The sequence below is a fragment of the Podarcis raffonei genome, chromosome 8 (genome assembly GCF_027172205.1).
Source record: "Podarcis raffonei isolate rPodRaf1 chromosome 8, rPodRaf1.pri, whole genome shotgun sequence".
Taxonomy (NCBI): Eukaryota; Metazoa; Chordata; class Lepidosauria; order Squamata; family Lacertidae; genus Podarcis; species Podarcis raffonei.
Genome location: NC_070609.1, coordinates 62,873,006 through 62,889,838, shown reverse-complemented (window position 1 = coordinate 62,889,838; position 16,833 = coordinate 62,873,006). Strand labels below are relative to the sequence as shown.

Genomic DNA, 16,833 nt, shown 5'->3' with positions numbered 1-16,833 from the left:
TGTGTGTGTGTGAACTTTGCTCCAGAAATCAAGTCCATGTCATGTTTGTTGAAGCTCACCAGACAAACACAAGCATGAACACACGGTGTGAGTTGTTGCAAAATCTTGTCTCTTATTGCTGATTCCTCTCTTGACATTCAATGACTTTCTAACCATCCTATGCATCTGATCAGGGCCAATACTCATCAGGTAAACCCTAATTTGGTCAAAGGGTTTGTTTTAAAATAAGGAGCTATGACTGGCTGCAACTCCCAGGTTTGACTTCATGTCCTGTGTGAGCTGACCTGATATGATCATGATTACTATTCTTATTTTTACACCCCCCCTTCCCCCTTCCCAGGGAAACAATTTAAAAATGGAACTTCGAAAACCATTTTAAAAACTTACAATTGCGAACAAAATGCAATCACAAAAAACACCTAATAAAAAGAAGAGTAGCATCTAATTTAAAAAGTAGCCATGGTTCATACAATCAGTTATATCTAGATTTCCAATCTTTTTCCATTAGGAATCCTCAAGGCCATTTTCTAAAAAGAGGTTTTATTTCCCCATGTCATGGGATGCACCTTAGAGGATGCATTTGGATTTGCAAATTTATTCATTTATATATTTGTTTTCCTTCTTCCTTCCTTCCTTCCTCCCCCCACCCACTCCCTTCTCATTTGTTATGATGCCAGAACCTTTGAGACCTCGAATCGTGGGTTGCGCTGAGATATTCTACGCAAACCTACTTGCTATGTTTAAGGACAGCAAGCAAGCCCTACTGTGTTTTGTTTTTTCGCGTGCAGCCCAGAGGCCGCCACAATGGGAGGAGGCAGGAGCCGCCGCGCCAGGCGTGGATAAACTTTGCATATCATCCCTGGACAGCTCTGGAGGCTCTGAGAGTCCTGCCAAGGAAGCTGAAAAACGAGTTGAACGTCTTAATGTCATCAGACACTTGATGTTAGAAAAAAAGGCCTTCCTGGCTCAAGACAAGAGGGTTGGTTGGTTGCAATATGAGCAAGATAGTAAAAAGCTGCTGCTGCAAGGGTTGGGGGCATTTGGACAAAGGAGCCCCCCCCCCCGCATCTCCATTGGCTCCCAAAAGAAGGTTACCAGACATGCCTGTTTCCCTGATTTACAAAGCAGTCTTCATACAAAATCCATTGAAGTTGAAAAGCGTCCCCGGATTCATTGAAAAAAAATCTGGTAACCTTATCCCAGAACTTTATCCAGGCTGCACCCCTTAATGGCCTGCTTTGCACCTTCTGCATTTGCCTGTCTGGAAATGTGTCCTTGAACTCCAATACAGCTTCTTGCTTGCCCAGGTGGAAGACAGGGAGGGGTGTGTGAGTTTGCATAGAAACTCTCCTAGGAACAAAGGTAAGATTGATGTTCATGGCTCCACCCACTTTTTGCCTCTGGCCCTGCCCACTGCTATCATACACCCTCAGAAGGGAATGTGGCCCTCAGGATACAAAGGGTTCTTGAGCCCCAATTTGCCCAAGCTGTGCCAGCTGACCCCCCCCCCTGAATTATTATTCTTGTTACTAATTCTGCAGCATGCAATTCTTCTGCCATAAGAACGTAAGAAGAGCCTGCTGGATCAGGCCCAAGGCCCATCTAGTCCAGCATCCTCTTCTCACAGTGGCCTACCAGATGCCCCAAAGGGAAACCAGCAAGCAGGATTCAAGCACAAGAACCTTCTCCCCTCTTGTGGCTTCCAGCAACTGGTATTCATTTCCTCCCAAAGTAGCCCAGGGCAGCAATTGACAAGGAAATAAACCCGTGGTTCCCAGTTAGGGGTCTGTGGACCCCTGGGGTTCCAAGGCACCATCCCTTGCCTCCCCCTCAGCTAAGTTTTTTGTCATTTTTGCATTGTAATATAATTTTTAGGGTCTGCTTTTTTAAAAAGTATACCTAAAATCCTTTGCTTATTAGGGACACCCCACATTTTATTCCAAAAATTGCTTTGCAGAGCTATCTACTGTAGAGTTTTCAAAATTTTCAAAAGTAGGGGGTCCGTGGTTTAGCTTTTGAAAAAGAGGGTCCTGAGTAATTAAGCTAATTGGGAACCACTGATTAGACAATAAAAGCATCCTTGAAACAACTCCAGTACAGATACAGCAGGCAGGGATGAACTAACAAAGAAAGTTCATGCAGGATCAGATTGTAACTCTAGAATTCTCTCCCAACCACCAGCAACATTTCTGATCATCATCAGCAGCAGCAATATTTATATACCATTTACTATGCAAAATCCCTCCCGGCTTTTATACCTTGAGGGCATAAGGGGTTAGACCCACCCATGGTCCAAGAGGTCTACGGAATCTTTAATTATATTGTTAATTGCTTTCATTTCTTATGTTTATTGTACTGTTTGTATGTACAATATAATATGCATAGGCACATAGCTGTCAACCTTCCCATTTTTTGTGGGAAATTGACTTATTTCAGTGCCATTTCCTGTTGCTTCCCGCTGCTATCCCGTAGACTGTTAGTTATCCAGTAGAATGTCTCCGGGACAGGTGAGGCTGCTGACCCCTTATTTTCAAATCTGAAAGTTGACAGCTATGCATAGGCAAGGCTGCATCAAGTCCTACTCAGAGTAGACCAGTTGGTATGAATGTGCTATTAATTTCAGTTGTTCTACTCTGGGTAGGACTAGCATTGAATACAGTCTGTATTTTCAATCAATATAATCTTGACCTTGGCAACATAATTTTATAAAAACAGAAAAGAAAGTTGGCTTGCTGAACCTGTGATAGATAGAAAGATACAGTATATGCTAAAATGTGCATTAAGCAACTAACAAAAACAGTTTCTTTAAATAACATTAATATCCCATCTTTTCCCCAGACACTCATTAAAAAGCAATTGAACGCTGTAATTAGAATTAAAACTATATATAGTATGTATAAAAGATCGATCAAATATATGTTTATTTTTGAGAATACAACTGTAAAAAAAATCAATAGAATCCCAGGAGTGGCAGTTTTAAAAGTCGTACGACCAAATAAACACGATATGCTTAAAAAACAAACAAACAAACAGTAAATAACGTGCACCATAGTAAATATCAAGCGTTATGTAAGCGGCAGACAAATGCGAAGGCGCAACACTTAATAGTTCCACTGCTTATATAACGCTCAATATTTCTGAAAGAAAACAAAATCCTCTAAGCGGCACAAGGTCTGAAAATAACTGGACCGTTTAAAGCGAAACTCTGCCTAAAACCAGTAAAGCAACAACGTCATGTCGACGATGTTCTCTCTGAGGCGCGAATGTGGGATTTTTAATTAAAGTAAAAATGTGCTTTTTTAAAAAAAATGTGCTTTTAAAACAAGTGTTTTCCTTAAAATGTGCTTTAAATATATATATCTCTGTGCTTTCTTCACTCCTTCCCCCTCGCGTCGCCTGCTCTCTTTTCGGAGCTGCGCGGGCCAGAGGAGCCTCCGGAGCGCGCGCCCCCGCCGCTTTCCTTTGCGTCCGGCTCCCTCGCCATCTCTGCCTTGCAGTTTCTCACGCAGGACGCGGGAGGCGCCCCCCGCCCCATCTCGGCTCCGCTTCCTCGGGAAGCGGCCCCACACACCCCCGACACACCTCCCGGCCGGGCCGGCCAATCCGCGGCGGGCCTGCGTGACACACACGCCGTCACTTAAGCAGCTTCCACGCGCCGGGCCGGGACAAGGAGAAGGAGGCGAGGCACGACGCGCGGCCACTTTGGAGAGCCGCACCACGGACGGGAGCTTGGCGGGGACGACGACGCCGAGAGCGAGCGAGCGAAGGAGCGTGCAGCCAGCCAGCCAACCCCGCTAGCCAGCCAGCCAGGCTTGGAAGTAGCCAGCCCCGAGGAGCCCAGAAGCAGCAGCAGCGCGGCGGAGCTCGACGGGCACTTGGAGAGACGGAGCGCACGACGAGGGCGCACGGCGCAGCGCCATGGAGTCCGGCGGCGGCAAGGTGAGCGCGCGGTGCCTCTCCAACTCTCTCCCTCTTTTTCTTTCCCCGGTCTCTGCCCGGGAATCCCTCCCGCGTCACGGATCCCCCGACCCCCCCCCGATCCCCGCGCCTTCCTGGCGTCCAAGCAGGCGATCGGGGGCGGGGGGCTTCCATAGCGAGCGGGCGCGCGCGCCGGACCGCTAGACCCCTCCGGAGAAAGCCGGTTGGCAGCGGCTCCCCCGTGTGGCTGAAGCCGGCAAGGCCCTCCCGCGACGGGGGAGGGAGCGCGCTGCAATGCTGTGCCGTGCCTACTACTGCTCCCCGCCCCCACCAGGCTGTCCCGCCACCGCTCGGGCTCCTCTCCTCCGCCCCCGTTGCCTCCCGTTGCATCATGTCGCTTTCCAAATGGTTGGCCGTGGGGCAACCCATAATACTCTCAAGCAAGTCGGGGAAGGGCTGAAGTTCAAAATAACTGTTCCCTACCCTCCAAAAAATCAGCAACGAACCACTGATGGAGAAAAAGTGTTACTTCCGTTAAAAGGCTCCTGGGAGGGTGTCCTTTGTCTCCTGTGTTTCGGCTGCTTTGATATTTAAATCGACTTTCCTTTGGTTTTAGAGGGACTGGGTTTTTTGGGGGGGCAATCTCTACACTGGAAACCAAAGGGGTCCACTCTCTTCCTCCCCCCCACGGAATTTGTTTGAGTTTTGAGGGTGATGGCTTGAATGGCAGCGTTCATGTCTCGCCTCTGTTTCCGATTCAAACAATGGTTGTAAATGGGGTTTTGGTTTCAGGGCCTTCTGCTTAAATGGGATGGGGGGAACACATCAGGATGAAGGTGGTGAAATAAGGAAACATAAATAAAGGCAGCCTTCTTAACGTTGGACAAAAATCCAGGAAAGTCCAACTTCGCCTTTTCCTCCTTTGCTGCCCCGATTTGATTGGGTGGTGAGGCAAAGTGGAAATTTTTGGTTTGGAGCCTGTGTGTGAGTGTGTGTGTGTGTGTGTGTTGTTAGCCTTTTGCCTCTACTTCAGCGTCTAAATTTTCCTCTACTGAATGGAAATTTTGTGTTTGGATGCAAAACTCTTGGCAACACACTGAACAGGTTTATTGATGTGCAGTAGATCTATATTTTTCTGAAACTGAAGAAGAGAAAAGAATGAAAAGAAATTGGGGGGACACCTGTTTCATTTATAAGGACTTCTTAAAGCTATCCTGAAGTTTGGCAACTTTACTCCTGTCAATATTCTGTGACTGATTTATTTATTAGTGGGGTGCAATTCGCAAAGTTTTGTGTGCTTGTGTTCCCTATTAAACAGGGATCAAGTGCCTTTTGGGGCTGCAGAAGGTGTTCCAAAAACCCCTGAGTCTGGGACAGCCCACTATGATTGTAACAGTCAGCTGGAAATTTGTCAGAAAATCTGCAGCCTCTGTATCAGGGAGAAATGGCAACTTTTGTTGATGATGCCGTGATTGAGAAGCTGGAATATTTGACTGTGTGCATCAGTTTCTGCTTTATTATCTAATGTACATTTTTTTTTACAAAAAAAGTGCATTCCATCCTTCAAGGTCATCAGGCGAGTGTATGTCACTTATCTGGGGTTATTTTATTTTACAACAACCCTGCAATTGGCTGGGCTCAAGGTACGCAGAGGACATGGTGTGTTGGTTAAATTGTTAGGCCAGGACAGGAGAGATGCTGGTTCAAATCATGCTCTACTGGGAAGTTCATGGGTAATGTTGTAACCCTCGCTTTATCTTGACCATGACCTGCCTTGCCAGGGCTGTTGTGAGCATAAAACAGAAGATACAATAAATGAACCCACGATGTTTCCTGTCCAGTCTTCTAGCCTCTGTCCCAGTCTTTGCCAGGCTGCAAAATATCCAGAGGGCAGCAGGTTGGCAAAGCCTAGACTTCATATTGGCTATCTGAGCTGTTGGACAGTGATATTTGCAGAAAGGAGAAGCGTCCACAGTTTACTTGTAATGCAAGCCCACAAACTCAGGGCGCTTGGATTGAGTTGTGTGCGGTTCTGCACAGGCAAAATCCAGAACTAGCAGAGTGTGAGCATTTGCAAACCAGTTCTGGTTCTCAGTCTTACATGTGTCTATTTGAAATTGCAATGCTGCTGGGTTCAGTGGGACTACCCAGAAAGTGTGCACGATGAGGTTGCAGCTTAAGGCTCAGAAGATGCATTGCACTTAAAAAGGTAAAGGGACCCCCTGACCATTAGGTCTAGTCGTGACCGATTCTGGGGTTGTGGCGCTCATCTCGCTTTATTGGCCAAGGGAGCCGGCGTACAGCTTCCAGGTCATGTGGCCAGCATGCCTAAGCCGCTTCTGATGAACCAGAGCAGTGCACGGAAACGCCGTTTACCTTCCCGCCAGAGCGGTACCTATTTATCTTCTTGCACTTTGGCGTGCTTTCGAACTGCTAGGTTGGCAGGAGCAGGGACCGGGCAACAGGAGCTCACCCCGTCAATGGGATTCGAACCGCCGACCTTCTGATCAGCAAGTCCTAGGCTCTGTGGTTTAACCCACAGCCCCACCCGCGTTGCTGTATAAAGGCAGGTGAAATGGAGGAGAGCTGATTTTCCCAGCCAGAGGGGCTCTGAGCTCAGGTACCAGAAGTAAGACATGGTAGGGTAGGGGAAATAGTCTAGTGCAGCCTTTCTCAACCTTAGGACCCCAGATGTTGTTGGACAACGACTCCCATCATCCCTAGTTAGCAAGATGATGGGAGTTGTAGTCCAACAACATCTGGGTACCCAAGATTGAGAAAGGCTGGTCTCTGGGAAGTATTGAAGATCCAGCTACACTTACCAACATCACTCCAGTTCTGAGGACCCCACCCCTGAATTTGTATGGGATTGGAGTAGACCTATAGGCATGTTGACTCAGAAGTAAGTTGCACTATGTGCATTGGGTCTTATTCGCAAGGAAGCGCACTGTGTAACCTGCCCCCATGGGTGTAGCCAGGATTTTTGTTAGGGGGCAACCCACCTTGGCTATGCCCATGCCTGCTCCTTATGCATGTTTTCTCCTTTGGTGTTTAAATTCCAATAGGTTCTTTTTAAAAAAAATTTAAATAAATTTTTATTGTTTAAATAATTCAACATTAATACACATACAAACATACATTTCATACAACATACCTACATACATACAACATACCTACAACATACCTACACTCAATCCCACAGATAATTCCAATCGGTTCAATGGGGCTTATGGATAGGTAAGAACTGTGTTTGGTGCTGCATGGTTCAGCTGCAATTTTGTGCTGCTTGACTCAGACATAAATACCGTTGAACTTAATGTTCTTCTGTGCATGTCTGCTCAGAAGTCAGCCCCATTGAGTTCAGTGGGGATTTTACTCCAAGGTATAGGCTGCAGCCTTAGAGTAAATAAGTCAGGCTGTCTGCTAGTCATGGTGACTTTGGTGAGATTAACTGGCTTGTGGATCACACCATCAGTCTAGGGTTTTAGTAAGGCTTACTTTTTATTTTGGGAACAAGTAATCTATTTCTCACACGTACCTTTATTGGCAGACAGTTCTGTTTTTTTGTACCCTCTCCCCTGAGTTTACAGATAGGTTTGGTCCCATGTTAGCTCTTCTCTAAGTAGACACATTGAAATTGATGAGCATGACTAATTTAGGTCCATTAATTTCAGTAGGGCTATGCTGTTGTTGTTTATCTGTAAAACGTTGCCTTCTGTTACATTACATTACACAGAAATATTTTTTTAGACTCTGAAATCATTCTAAAATTCCTTACAAGGCTCACAATGGGGGGAGGAATAACTGGATTGTTTTCACTTTTTAAATCCCATCCCTCTTTTTGTGGGGGTTCCCTGTCATGTACCCCCACACATTGTAACTTGGTTAGTTTCTGTTTTGAAGATCCAGCAGAATATATTTTGATTAAACACAATCACATTTTATATTCTCCGAAATCCTCCTCTTGAGAACCAGTTAAAATCCAGTTAAGTTCAGGGTGCGTTTCTGCTTTTACGGTGTACATGTCTGCAAGTGTCCAGACTGACGTGTCTGTAATTGGACTTTTTCTCCTCTCAAAATGTCAAACATACCTGTTCTGCAACATTTCCTATGTAGGAAATGACAGTTGTGCAATATCTGCAGACATTCTTCCCTGGGAGTAATAGAGAGATGTTTAATCATTCTTTAAAATGAATGGCTTTGTGTTTAAAAATTGTCTCGTACATTTCGGTTAATGGAGGGTGAAACCTCAGCACTGAAACAAACATTGAGCTTGGGTTAGGAATGTCCTTTCCATCGCTAATGAACTTGGATTATGCGGCAGCCAGTTGCAAATTTCTTTAGAAATTGTGCAATGCATTCCTATAAAAAGTTTACTCAGAAGTAGGCCCTATTAAGCTCAAACGGTTATACTCCCAGGTAAGCATGTATAGGCTTGCTACCTCGGTCTCTTTCGCTTTTCCTATCATTGATCCGTAATGATGCTTTAAGCGTTTCATCTTTATTTTTCAATTTATTGTCCGTGTCACTAATGATAAAGAGAGCTTTCCCAGAATCTCACACTTGTTCTTCAGTGTGGTGTTGTGTGTGGGGGGGGGGAAATTCTGCTCAAGAAACATCTGTGGTACTCACTTTTCAAATGTTGAGGTCCAACTCCCACATATATTCCTGGCCTCAGTTCTCTGTCTGTGAAATGGGTGACCTACTATGTTTGTTACACCAAATACGCTGCTTGTCCTGCAGGGAGATGAAAGCAGCAGGGATATTGCTGTTGGGCGGTCTCCCATCCACTTTTCAGCCCAAACCTCCACAGTTTGAGAAGTAGACCTACAGTATAGAAACTTAAATTGTAGAGAGTCATCAGGTGTACCCCTTGCAATGTATATGTAAAAGGTAAAGGGACCCCTGACTGTTATGTCCAGTCGCGGACGACTCTGGGGTTGCAGTGCTCATCTCGCTTTACTGACCGAGGGAGCCGGCGTACAGCTTCCAAGCAAATGTTCCAGTGGATTGCTGCCAGGGGTGCCGACTCGAATAAAATATTGTGGGGGGCCCAGGTAAGCCCCGCACCGCATAATCAATCACATGACAAAGTGCGCACTCACCGTTTGAATGGGAATACTCATCAACTTCGTTCAGCCCCCTCAAATATTTTATTGTGGGGGCGAAAGCCCCCATGTTCCCTAGGAGATGACTCCTAAGATCCCTGCCAATAATGCATTTGAGTCAACAGTGGATTTCTTGGTTTCTGTTGGCTTATGGCAGGCATGTCCAAAGTCCGGTTCGGGGGCCTAATCTGGCCCGCCGGTCGGTGGGAATGTAAGAAGGTGAAAGGTTTCTGGGATGCGATTTATAATGAATTGAAAAATATGTTAAAATTTACTTTTGTGAAGAAACCAGAAGCCTTTCTTTTAGGAATTACAGGAAAAGAAATAAGAAGAAAAGACTGTAAACTCTTTCAGTATGCAGTTACAGCAGCAAGGATTTTATTGGCTCAAAAATGGAAACAAGAGGAATTACCGACAATAGAAGAATGGAGATTGAAATTGACAGACTATGCGGAATTGGACAAATTAACTGAGAAAATCAGATATGCCCGAGACCAAAGGTTCATCAAAGACTGGGGAAAGTTTGTAGAGTATCTGAAAAATGTATGCGATATACAAACAACGCTAGTGGGGTTTCGAGAGGCGCTGTAAAAACTGAGAGATATTGTCAAAAAAGAAATAGAAGGGAGAGGGAAGACAAACGGCAATATGTGTAAAGGGAATGCGTAATTAAGAGATAAACATGGATGATTGCCGGAGAAGCTGAAGGAAGTCCAAAAGAGATGTTTTGTTACAATTTGGTTAAAAATGCATGAATGTATTGGAAAATTAATAAAAATTTATTTAAAAAACAATAATCTGGCCCGCCGGTCGGTTTAGTCCGGCCCCTGTGGCAGTTTATTTCCTGAGGTAAAATCCTAAAAAAACCTCAACAACTTCAATCCTAAAAAAAGTTCAACAACTTTGGGGTAAAATCATAAAGAAAGGCCAACCACTTCAATCCTAAAAAAAGGCAACAACTTTGATTGGCCCTTTGGTCGGCCCTCACGGCCCTTCACTTCATCAAATCTGGCCCTCTTTGAAAAATGTTTGGACACCACTGGCTTATGGAGATCTCATGCAGGAGACTAGTTCCTAAACTGGAACTGAGTTCTGTCTCGGGTTACATTTGGGGATTGTCAGTATCCTGGCAACGACTGACATAAAAGAGCAGAAATCCTGCTGCGTGATGCCTGAAGATGAGCTGTAGTGCAAGGTTTGAACTATAGGGCAGGTAAACACTTGACATGAAATTTTGGGAGGAAGCTTTCTCCACAACCCTGCGAGATAGGCAGGCCTGACAGATGGCAACTCAACAAGCTCACGGGCTGTGGACTTGAACTCGTATCTTGCCTATCCGTCACAACAGAGATGCCCCAATGGGGTAGTATCCTGCATTATACCTGAGTGGAGCTGAGGGGGTGCACACAGCCCTGATCTCTAACAGAGGGGAATGGCTACAGGGCTCAGGAGCTGTGGCTGCTGCTTCTGTCCTCAAGCTCCCCCAAGTACCTGCCACCTAATGCGATTGTCTAACGGTAGGGCTGGCCCGGTTTCTAATTCTCAAAAGGAGAGCGCAGGCAAAAGCAATTGAAGCAGTTGCTAAGGAGCTGCCCCATCTTCAGGTGACTTTCCCTTATGCTCTCAGCTCACCCTGACCAAGACGAGGTCACAGGTGATTCCTAAGAGAGAGGGAAGCCCTGGTGTGGCAGGCAGATATTAATTCCACCGGGGCAGACCGCTGCTACCAGAATTTTTTTTTATTTTTATATTCAAAATTATAACAAGACATATTATCCAAAAACATATCATCCTTGTCCCCCCCCATTTTTCCTCCCCCCCCCACAAAACCCCCCCACCTCACCCCACCCCCCGACTTCCCTCAGTTCCAGTCTTTGGTTTCTCTAAGAATGCTGTTTTCTGCATGTTACAAAGTTGTATAGATTCTCAAACTATTTAGCTGATTATTGTCAATAAAAAGTTTGTGAATGTTTATTCAAAATCTGCAAAGGAGTCCAGTTCGCTTTGTTGCATCTTCAGATACTTTGTGAAAGGTTCCCATTCATCCTTAAAGTCACAGTTATCCTTGTCCTGTAGCTTATATGTCAGTTTTGCCAGTTCTGCATAGTCCACCAATTTTTCTTGCCGTGATTCTTTAGTTGGGGTTTCTTCAGTCTTCCATCCTTGTGCTACCAGAACTCTCGCAGCCGTTGTCGCATACATGAAGATGTTTTTCAATTTATTTGGCAGGTCTTTCCCTACCAGAATTTTGATGGGCATCTCGCATTATGCCTGTTCTGAAAGAGTTGAATTGGCTGCCTATTTCCTTCCGAGCCTTGATTTAGGATGCTGGCAAATCCTTTCGTTAGGTGCTGTTCCTATTGCAATTTTGTCTTATCCTGCTGCTTAGTTTTATGCTTTTCATTTGCCTTTTTTTAAAAAAAGTACATTGGTATACTTGTTTTCATTTTGTATAACGCAGCAGGCCTGCTTTGTTTGGACCTGAAGTCTCCGTTTTGTTTCTCCGCTGCAAGCGAAGACATTACTGTTTACTGTGGTTTTCTGGGTTTATTGTGGGGAGGAATCGTGGCTCAAGGGCGGAGAGCCTGCTTTGCATGCAGAAAGTCCCAGGTTCAGTCTAGGTAGGGTAGGGAATGTCCCCTGCTTGAAACCCTGGAGAGTTGCTGCCAGCCAGTGTAGACAGCACTGAGCTTGATGGACCAAAGGTCTGGCTCATTATAAGGCAGTCCTTATATTGGCAATTCAAGGGATTTAGCCCATGTGCCTTCACTTGTTGACTAATAGGGTAGTCACATTGATTCCCAGGGCTAGCTATATGAAGTTGCAGTCCTGTACTAGACATGTAACCTGGGTGCAATTCAATAGGGCTGCCTTCTGAACTATCATTCTGCCTCATCCCAAGTCAGACCAGCTTGTCCAAGGCTGTCTACTGGGGCTGGTGGTGGCTTTCCAGCTGCGGTGGTTATCCTCTAGACCTCCAGATGTTTTTTTGGACTACAAGCCCCAGCAGCCCTGTCCAGTCCCCAGAGGTGATGGGAGCTGGAGTCCCAGCAGCATCTGAGAGGCCCTACCAGACCCTCACCCCTGCTTTGCAAGGCCCTTGTCAGCCCTGTTAACTGGAGACACTTCAATGACAATTGCTAGAAATTGAGCCCGGGGCTCTCTCTCCATTCAAAGCCTGTGTGCAACCGCAGACTCACTCTTTGTTTTAATTACATTTGCTTCCAAGGAGTGAAAGCAGCACATACAATTTCCTCTCTGCCTTTTATCCTTGCGCTGATCCCATAAAGTTGGTATTGCTGAGTGTGTGTGTGTGTGTGTGACTGGCCCAAGAAGGAGTGAGGATTTGAACCCGTGTCTCCGCAGACGTGGTCCGACTCTTATGGGGCCATCTCCCTTTTTAATAAAGGGACATTCGCTATTCCTCTTCATTTCCGAAGCAAACCCATTGAGCCATTTATCTTTCTGTAGCTAAAGGGTCTCTCGGGTCCGTTTGCTATCCTGAAATGCAAACGCTTTCTCTTCCTGCTTAAGTTTTTTATTACAGTGGTACCTTGGGTTACATATGCTTCGGGTTACATATGCTTCAGGTTACAGACTGCTAACCCAGAAATAGTGCTTCAGGTTAAGAACTTTGCTTCAGGATGAGAACAGAAATCGTGCTCTGGCAGCACGGCGGCAGCAGGAGGCCCCATTAGCTAAAGTGGTGCTTCAGGTCAAGAACAGTTTCAGGTTAAGTACGGACCTCCGGAATGAATTAAGTACTTAACCCGAGGTACCACTGTATTATTATTCGTTTTCATTGAAGATTTTTCTGCATTAACAAAATAAACAAATAAGGGAAAGCACCTATAGCGTCTCCACTTTCCATTCATAGAGCCTGCATATGGCCCAATCGCACTGATAAATCAAGCTTGCAAAAAATATTCCCGCTTTAGGCTTGCAAAGGCGGAAGACCAGCCCAAGACAGAGCTTCACCCACATCAAAGGGCATTTGAGGCAACACTGCTCGTGTGTGATCCAATGGTTCTGGGTCAGGATGCTTTTGAAAGATTTAAATTGTGCAAGAGGGTTGTCAATTGCTTCCTTTCCATGCCGTGGTGTGTCTCCTCCGCCCCCCTTGTGTGCAGAGACTGGTCACAAGGCTGCCTATGGAACCCTGATTGCTGATGACACAGTCGGCAGGGGCGAGGGTGGTGGCAGGGAAGAGCTGGGCTGGAATCTTGGCAGCGCCACGGGCTGAGTTGCTCATAAGGTGTGGATTTGGAACAGGAATGTGGGACGTGACAGCTGGGAGCACACCACTGCAGGGGAAGGATGGAGAAGCTCACAAGCGGGGCACTTTCGTGGTCCGCTTCCTTCTCCGCTCCCCCCAGGCCAAAAATTTCGGAAGCCGATAGGATTAAAACAACAATTTATGAAGAAGGCGGGGGGCGGCGTTCCTTCTTTTTTCTTCTGCTCCTTCATCAAAGAGGCCCGGGACACAATGGGGCAGCCTTTGATCTCCTGGACAAAGACCCCTCTAGACCAGACCGGGTCAGTGGGAGTTGTCCTGGATCATTGTTGGAAAGGATGGGGATAATAAATATTGACAAAATGCATTCGTTATCATGATACGCTTTGCTGCTCTCCAGGATTCCTCTGGGCTCCAGAGATCCTGTACCAGTTTAAAAACAATTGCTCGGGGGGTGTGCGGGGCCTTTTCTGGGGTTTTTCCATCCGAAAAGGAGCATCTTTTGGTTCATGGAAATTTTCTGCTGGTGGTTCTGAGTTTGCGCGGTAGGCGAAGAGGCAAGCCGCTACTTGCAAGTCTGTTCTAGGCAGAAGAGTAAAAAAAGGGGGGGAGGGGGGAGTAAATATAAAGAAAATTTCATTAGGGTGGAGTAGGAAACCCCAGACAGTGAGCACTCAAGGTAGGGGTGGTGGAGGAGCTCAGAGGAGTCCCTTAGACAAGGCAGTAGGCCTGTTTCTCCCTCTCCACCACAAAACACACCCTAAGGCTGAATTCTGGACTCTCTGACTAGCGAGTAAGCCCCACTGGATACAATGAGCTTACTTCTGCATAGACACAAGACTGTGTGCAATGATTGTCCTGCAATTCAGTGGGTCTGTGTACTAAGCATTTGCACCAAAGGGACGTATCCTGTACTGATGTCATTGCTATAGTGATGATCAGGTATAGCAAACGCCAAATATCCTTGAAGTACACTTCTTTTAAAAAGCAAATTAATATTGAACGATCCAAGAAGCCCAGCTGAACATCTTGTCCCCCTTGGTGCTGAAATCCAAAATGGCGGTCCTGATTGAGATCTGGGTTGCCAATTTCTGGTTTGGCTGCAGTTGCTCTAACCCTTTAACAACAACTTGATCTGGATTAGGAAAGTGTTTTTCTTTACAGTGAATGAGTTGCTTCTCCAACGCCTGATCTCTAGACATTTGGCAGATGATGATACTTCATGCTATTAAAAGGCACAAGAGCAGCTCACAGTGTCTCTTTTTCTGGTTAGTTGGCAACACTATACCTGGGGCAAGGAAGGAATTTGGGGGGGGGGCGCAGATCTTGTGCTGTAGATGAAAGGTCAATTTTATACTAGCTTTTCTGGACGCAAGGCATGTTTCTAATCTTTCTTTTCTTTTTTAAAAAATACATAATTGATGGAAAGTGAGATCTGCAGGCATTGTTTTCTCCCAGTTGGGGCCATTTGGGTGATTGATTGATTGATTGATTGATTGATAATATCCCTAAGCCACTTGTCGCCATAGATAGTTACAGAGAGTTTTATGTAAAAATCAATAAAACAATCTTATCACTCAAAAGGATATAGTGTGTTTAATGAACAGCCACCACAAACCCCACAGGTAAAATCACAAGATCCATAATGCAACTTAATTTAAAATGCTTGCTGGAAGAGAAAGGTCTGTTTGAGGCTGCACCTCCAGCAGTGTGGAGCAGCTGAATTTGAGCTGAGTTGGTCCCGAAACCTTTTAAGAACGTGAGAAGACTCTGCATTAGGCCCAACCAGTCCAGCATCTTGTTCTCACGGTGGCACATAGCTGTCAACTTTCAGATTTGAAAATAAGGGATCAGCAGCCTCACCTGTCCTGGGGACAGTCTACGGGATATCTAACAATCCGCGGAAGCAGCAGGAAACGGCGCTGGAATAAGGGAATTTCCCGCAACAAAAAGGGAAGGGTGACAGCTATGCGGTGGCTGTTCCAAAGGGAAGCCTGCAAGGAGGACCTGATGTAGCAGCAGTAATCCCCCCCCCACTAGAAACTTAGCTGCTTCCCTGCCTCTAAGTTGTCAGACATCACTGCTCCAGCTCCCCAGCCTTTTGCTCTGCCTATGCAAGTTTCCGTCTGGAAAGCAAATCACAAAAGGTTTCTAACTTGAGCCATGTTGTTAAGCTCCTGAATTTTGGGGGCGGGGAGGGTCTTTACCCTGGCAAGAGCAAGTCTTTGCGACAGGATAGGCCTTCACCCCTCCTGGCGGGAGAATGCTTGTCTCCGGTCGCTTCTGGCATTTGGGCATATTCAAAGTGGATGCATCTTGCCATGCTTCCCTCCCGCCTCCTGATGAAATGGGGAGGCCCCCTTTCTCTCCCCCATCTTCCTCCTCCCCTTCCCCCACCCCCCACTCCTCCATTGGGGAGGGTGCTGCTGGCATGTCCGCCTGGCGGGACTGGAGGGGGGGGCTGGCAGGCAGGCAGAAGCAGCCCAGCGAATGTGGGCGAAAGGTGAACATGATGCTCTGGCTTACGAGGGGGGAAGGGAGGGCCATGCGCAGGATCAGCGTCCTGATTGGCTGTGGGGGGACGAGCCCCCAGCAACCTGAGATCTGAGGTCAGAGCTTTCTCTCTCTCTCTCTTTTTTTAGTTAGTGAGGAGTCCAGTTTGTACTGGGGGAGGTGTACAAATGCATAAGCCTTGTCCAGTGTCGTGGGTAATCTGTAGGCAGGAGCTGGGCTGAGGAACGTAATGGGTGTGTACATGACCCTTTGCACGTTCCGGGGAGGAGGGAAGTGTTGGTCTCAGTCTCTGAAAGGAGAGCAAAATGAGTCCCCCACTTAATCATCTTTCCGTGGCCTCCCTCCCCCCTCCCTGCCCAAGCAAGGAAGAGGGAGGAAATATATTTCCTTGGTGCTTTTAACTGTTTCCGCTAGATGAACACTTCAAGCAGAAGGTGGCAGCCCCTCCCCCCCCACCCAAAAGCCGAAATAAAATGCCTTACATTTCCAAGATGGATATTAGAGGCAGTGGACTGTCTAATAAGAGAGCGAGCAGCGAAGCAGAAAAACTCTGGTTCAGATCTTCCTTTCCACTGTGAACTCGTAATGCGCCCTTCCAAAGCTCTTACTTTTCAATCTTCCACAAGCTCTAGTTTGCATTGGTAACCCTACTCTGACTTCCAGGGGGGTGTTGTAAGGATTCCTGAGATGATTCTGACTCCCGCTGAGTGCTTGGGAGGTAGAAATGGAGTCTAAATACTCTGCATCACCCCCAGTATCCTGGGACAATCTATCCTTCAGATTTCGTGTTTTTTTGAATTTTGCAATGCTGTCCTCTGTTTTGAGGAAAGTGCTGCATATCCTAAGAGAAACCGCATTTAGAAATGTGTTGCCTTTTGGGGGGAAACATTCACATAGATACTAATCTATGTGCAGATTTCTCAAAATTTAAAAAAGGTGGATTGTGGTGGCGACAGGACAGAACAGGATATTGAATGAGCGCCTGCAAAATGGACATAAGATGGAGCCAGACCGATTTATCTCGCTCTACTTACAAAATTATGCCTGGTGAGGAGAAGG

General features: G+C 46.3%; 1 protein-coding gene across 2 annotated transcripts in view; it reads left to right on the top strand.

The window, feature by feature from the left end:
• Window positions 1–3,518: 3,518 nt before the first annotated feature.
• The window catches only part of SLC2A1 (solute carrier family 2 member 1), a 41,470-nt gene continuing 28,155 nt past the window's right edge, over window positions 3,519–16,833 (top strand). The window contains exon 1 of one of the 2 annotated variants that reach the window (XM_053400376.1): window positions 3,519–3,939. In XM_053400376.1, coding sequence (XP_053256351.1) covers window positions 3,919–3,939 — 21 coding nt within the window. In that variant the 5' untranslated portion in view covers window positions 3,519–3,918. The remainder of the gene's footprint in view (window positions 3,940–16,833) is intronic. The other variant, XM_053400374.1, reaches the window with a different exon arrangement.